Source organism: Orycteropus afer, unplaced genomic scaffold (genome assembly GCF_000298275.1).
Source record: "Orycteropus afer afer isolate SDZICR_OR568_19922 unplaced genomic scaffold, OryAfe1.0 scaffold00219, whole genome shotgun sequence".
Taxonomy (NCBI): domain Eukaryota; kingdom Metazoa; phylum Chordata; class Mammalia; order Tubulidentata; family Orycteropodidae; genus Orycteropus; species Orycteropus afer.
In genome coordinates, this window is record NW_006921806.1 from 791,878 (window position 1) to 797,880 (window position 6,003).

At 48.9% G+C, this 6,003-nt stretch overlaps 1 protein-coding gene across 1 annotated transcript in view; it reads left to right on the forward strand.

The window, feature by feature from the left end:
- IBA57 (iron-sulfur cluster assembly factor IBA57) overlaps positions 1-5,686 on the forward strand; it is a 78,261-nt gene extending 72,575 nt beyond the window's left edge. The window contains exons 2-3 of the mRNA XM_007948701.1: positions 4,479-4,828; positions 5,295-5,686. Coding sequence (XP_007946892.1) covers positions 4,479-4,828; positions 5,295-5,686 — 742 coding nt within the window. The remainder of the gene's footprint in view (positions 1-4,478; positions 4,829-5,294) is intronic.
- Positions 5,687-6,003: the final 317 nt, after the last annotated feature.

Sequence of the window (6,003 nt, forward strand, 5' to 3'; positions counted from 1 at the left end):
GCTGTCTCTTTAAATATCCAAAATAGTCAAGCCGCTTTTTAAACCTACAAAATGGCGGCGCCCTCCGGATTGGCAAAAGTCCGCAGCTCAGCCCACCTTTCTCTTCACCTTCTCTGTTTGTTCCCCAGCCACCATGCACAGTCCTCCCTGCAGTCCCTGACTAGCAGGGTGATTTTTAGGTTAATTTTTAGGTCCTGCCAACACTCGGAAGTCTCCAAGCCGTCTGTCGCTGCCAGACCACAGCTCCGTGTGTCTCCTTTTTTGATATTTTCACGCAAATTCTTCTGCTAGTTGGGGTTTAGTCCACTTTTGCATCTTTCTCTTCAAGGCTCAGGGGTCCAACATTATCTTCTGTGTCTGTGTTAATTAGTTTCCCTTTTCTTGGTTGAAGAGGGTCTGTGCAGTCCTTCTGCCTAGTCCGCCATCTTGCTGGAACTCCGCACCATGTCCTTTTATGTTAAAAAAACCAAACCAAACCAAACCAAAACAAAAAAACCAAAACCCACTGCCATCAAATTGATTCCAATTCATAGCAACCCCCATTGAGTTTCTGAGGCAGTAAATCTGTGAAAGTAGATTACTTTTTCTTCCATGGAGTGGCTGATGGTTTTGAATTGCCAACCTTCTGGTTAGCAGTCAAATGCCTTAGGGAGTGTGCCACCAGAGCTCCTTTCTTTTATGTTAGAGTTAAGGAATTTTTTAATATTCTAAAATTAATAAATAAGGTCAGTGCTCAATTTCTGGGGTCAGTGCTCCAATAGTGCCCTTTGTTCTTGGACACAATCCATGGTTCTGGCTTGCCAAATGAAAGATCCAGTGACCTGCTTTTGGTAGTTAGTACCAGCCACTCCTCAGAAGTAAGGTTGGGCAATCCTACTTCTGTAGTGATACTGCCTCGGAAACCCAAGGAGGGGTCGCTATGACTCGGGCCCGACTCAGTGGCACATAACAAGAAGAATATGGATCTTAGCATATACTTACCAACATACTTGGGATGCCCATTTGCTTAATGTAGGCCTTCTGCATTTTATTATAGAGTTTCACTATTTCTGTTAAACTCATTTTTCAACATTTTGAATTGTGTATTAACATTATTGAAATCTAAAATTAATAAGTCAGTGTTGTTGTTGTTTTTATGTGCCGTCGAGTCGGACCCGACTCATAGCGACCTCTCTTTGGGTTTCTGAGGCAGTATCACTATGAAAGTAGATTGCCCCCTCTTCCTTCTGAGGAGTAGCTGGTGGGTTTGATCCACCAGCCTTCTGGTTCGTAGTCAAGTGTCTTCGGCACTATGCTACCAGAGCTCCTAATAAGTCAGTAGTTTATTGTAATTCAACCAGTAGGAATCACTGGGCCCATGTGCTTGGGACTGTGGTCGCAGGGGACATCAAGCTCAATTGGCATAACATCCTGCACAAAAATATTGTTCTACACCCTACTTTGATGATTAGTGACTAGGGTCTTAGAATCTTACAAGCAGCCATCTAAGATGCAACAATTGATCTCTCATCATCTGGGGCAAAGAAGAATGAAGAAAATCAAAGACAAATGGAGATAATTAGTCCAAGGGACTGGTGGACCATGCGAACCTCCACATACATGACCCTGAGACCAAAACTAGATGGTGTCTGGCTACCACTCTCAACCACTTGGAAAGGGATCAAAATAAGAGCTCCTGCATAGAATGGGAGAACAATGTGGAACAAAACTCAAAATCGTAAAAAAGACCAGGTTTACTGGTCTGATAGAGACTGATGAAACCCCTAAGATAGGTCCCCTAGTTACCCTTCAGGCCTGGAACTGAACTCACAACTGTGGCTTCCAGCCAAACCATAGATAGGTGTAGAAAATCAACATTTACACCAGGTAGGTATGCTCCTTAGAACAATCAACCATGGGAGATCAGAAGGACAATATTTGCACAAGGAGATAGCTCAGAGGGCAAGTATGCATAGGAAAGAAGGACCCAGGAAAAAGTCCTCACAGGGAGGAAGAGAGCTTTTATGTTAGGAGGATTGCAATCCATGTCATGAAACAAAATGCAGATGAACTGTTGGATGGAAAATGAATTAGCTCTGTAAGCTGTCACCCAAATCACAATTGGAAAAAAAAAAAAAAGTTCTGTCTTTGACTTCCTTATTATGTTAAAATGGACCATTTTCTTATGATATTTGTTACCCATTTTTCTCCCTAATGTTTTCTTTGTTCTCTCTGGAGCCCTTGTTAGGAGGATATTTCTGAAATTGATTTTTATTTATTTATTTTTTAAATAACTTACTTTATTTTTGTTGTTGTTGTTGCAACTGCACACAGCAGAACAAACACCAACTCAACAATTTCTACATGTACAATCTGGAAACACTGATTACATTCTTCAAGTTTTGTACCCATTCTCACCCTCCTTTTCTGAATTTTTCCTCCTCTGTTAACATAAACTCCCTGCCCCCTAAGGTTCCTATCTCATCTTTGAGTTGCTGTGGTCAGTTTGATCCCATATAATTAGTTTTTAAAGAGCATACGGTGCTCAGGACAGATATTCTGTACTAATTAAGCTAACCTATTGAATATACCGGGAGCTCTGGTAGCATAGTGCCAAAGACACTTGACTGCTCACCAGAAGGCTGGCGGTTCAAACCCACCAGCCACTCCTCGGAAGGAAGGTTGGGCAATCCTACTTCCGTAGTGATACTGCCTCGGAACCCCAAGGAGGGGTCGCTATGAGTCGGGGCCGACTCGACGGCAAATAACAACAACAACAACATTGAATATACCATGGATTGCCAGAAGAACAAGCAGATGTCTTGGAAGAAGTAAAGCCAGAATGCTCCTAAGAAGGGAGGATGGCTAGACTTCATCTCACACACTTTGGACATGTTATCAGGAGGGACCTGTCCCTGGAGGAGGACATTATACTTGGTAAAGTAGAATAAGTGAAAAAGAGGAAGACTTTCAATGAGATGGATCGACACTGGCTACAACGGTGGGCTCAAGGATAGCAAGGATTGTGAGAATGATGCAGCACTGGGCATTGTTTCGTTCCGTTGTACACAGGATCTTTATGAGTTGAAACTGACTTGATGACACCTAACAGCATCAACATACATATTTTAAAGGCATAATCTCTTGTTTTGTTCTCTGTCATTTCCTCAAATGTCTGGTGTTCCTTAACTGAGGTGTTGAAAAGCAGACCAGAGGGCTGTATACAGGGCAGGGGTGACAAAACAGCGTTTGTACTGTAGGGGAAGCCTCTGGAGATCTGGCCTGGCATTGCAGTCTTTCCTCTGGGGGTGATTGGCTTCTCTGGAAAAGGATTTAACCCTCTCCTACCTGAGAGGCTGGACTCTGAAAGGCTGGGGGGACACCTGCTGATGTTTTCTAGGGGTGGGGGGAGCACTTGGTAAAGCACTATTTCCTTATACATCCTCTGGCTGTCTTACCCTCATTCTGTGTTGTCATCTACCCTGGTGTGCTAATCATTACTCAGTTACATCTGCAATGCAGATCCTACTTCTGACCCCAGGCCCATTGCATTGGCTGTCCCCTGGGCTATACAGTTAGATACTCCCTATGCACCTCTAGCGCAGGCCCCAAATTGAACTGTTCCTCTTCCTCCTGTATTGATGTGGTCAATAAATGCACCACCAACCACCCAGTTGCCTAGACCAGAAGTCTGGGAGCCATCTGGCCCAGGGTGACAAGCTGATGTCACATCCCAAGTGGTATGGTCACCTGAAGTGCAGGTCAAGCTCAACTAGGAAAGCTTGTGGCCAGGTATTGGTGTTTGCCTTGGGGAGAAAGGGGATGTGGTGTGGCTCCTCCCCCTTGTTTATCCTCTGGCCACCAGGACCAGCTGTGCACAGCAGAACCCCCATCTATTGCTCCCACTGCCTCTGGCAGAACTAAAGAGCCTCACTTAGTGCCTGGACTCCACCCCATCCCCCAATCCCTACTCCCTACCTGAGTGATTTTCCTGAGACCTGGGCCAGACCTATCACAGTAGGACACAGACCGTGTTCCCTGGTGTAGCCTGTCCTAGCTTTCTACATCCTGTTAGCACTAGGTGCGACTTTCTATCTCACCTCCCTGCCAGCATTGCTGTCTGGCTAGGGTGCATGGCCTATCCTCCATCTGTCTAGCTGCTGGTTGTCTCAGCTCTAGGCTATCTCCTTGTCATTGCTATCAGAGCTCTCAGGTGTGTCTGTCATGGTCTGGCATCTGGGTCCCTGAGCCAATCTCAGTGCACACTGGTGCTGGCTCACAAGGTCAGGTCCAGCCCAGCTGTGACCCCATCTGATTCTACCCATGGAAATTGTGTGTGAGCAGCGATGGGAGAAATCTGTCGTCTGGAGGGACAGCCCTTGTGCGATTTGTGGTGACAGACCCCCTCAGGTTGTCCTGGCCTGCACACTGTGGGAGGCCTGGTGTTGAGAGGGGAATGACAGGTGTCCTCCATGTCTCATCTGCTGTTTCTCCTCCAGACTCCCAGAGGAGCATGTGGATATGGCAGCAGGCTTCTTCCTTGAATGTGACGTCTCTGTGGTGGGTGCATTGCAGAAGCACCTGACATTCTACCGGATCCGGCGGAAGGTAGAGGTGGAGCCTTGCCCAGAGCTGGGAGTGTGGGCCATGCTGCCAGGCACCCCCGAGGCCCGTGGGGCCCAGCCCCTGCATGAGAAGGTAGAGGAGGCTACAGTTCTCGCTGCCGACCCAAGGACAGCCTGCATGGGCTGGCGGCTGCTCACTCCAAGGGAGAGCTCGGCCCTGCACCTGGTGCCCAGCAGCCAGCCTGGAGACCTCAGGGACTATCACAGATACCGATACCAGCAAGGTAAAATATTCACCTGTGCAGTGGGAAGGTCACCAGTATGGGGGCAGGTTAGAAAGGTGGTCTGACTTCAGTGCAGAGAGCAGGTCTCCAAAGGGGTGTGCACAGGGATGTGGCTTGTGTGGGGACAGCATCAGAGGTGGGTTCATCTGGTGTTCCCCTTGCCAGGCATGAGCAGTGGCTCTTCAGGGGGTGGTGGGTGATGGATCCTTCGGAAGAGCCCCACCTGTCCAGGTGGAGAAGCCTCAGGAACTGAGTGGGGAGGGCAAGTGGATTGGAGTCATGTAGGTGTCATGTTCCCTGCTGCTCAGCATGAAGGGCTGGTTCACCTGGGACTGGGGACTTACTGGGAGGGGCTGGCAGAGAAAGCCACCGTTTTTCTGGGCCTGGCTGTCCTGGCAGCATAGCTGAGGCCTTCTGAGTCATTGCTGTCTCAGTTCTGATGGATTTCTTACTCCCATCTCAACAGGCATTCCAGAGGGGGTCCGGGACCTCCCCCCAGGAGTGGCTCTGCCTTTGGAGTCCAATCTGGTCTTCATGAATGGAGTCAGCTTTACCAAGGGGTGCTACATCGGCCAGGAGCTGACTGCCCGCACCCACCACATGGGTGTCATTCGCAAACGCCTCTTCCCTGTGCAGCTATATGGCCTGCTCCCTGCGGCTGGCATTGCACCAGGCACCTCCGTCCTCACTGAGTCAGGAAAGGCGGCTGGGAAGTTCAGAGCTGGTGAGGGTGACTTGGGATTGGCCCTGCTGCAGACTGAGACAATCAAGGGTCCCCTCCACATCAAAACCTCTGAGAATGGTCATGTGGCCTTAACTGCTTCTGTGCCAGACTGGTGGCCCAAAGCCACCAAATAACTGTGGAACCATGTATGCCTCCTCTCATGTTGGCCAGGTTGAACTGACCATGGTTCCATGGAGGTTGCAGACCTGCAAAGCTTGTCCACATACTTGCTGTGCCCTCTGCAGCTCAGCGGGCATTTCTAGGGCCTTGCTGCCACCACACTCTTGGCCTTGCTGGGGAGCCTGATGAGGGGCAGCCAGCTGGCCAGCACTTTCCAGAGTGGGCCCCTTGGAGGATTCCCCTTGGGAATTTCCTGTTTGTGCCTGCTTGTTGGGGCTGTAGACTTTGGATGCTTCCTTGGAGGCCCTGGGACTCAGTGCCTGGCTGAGGA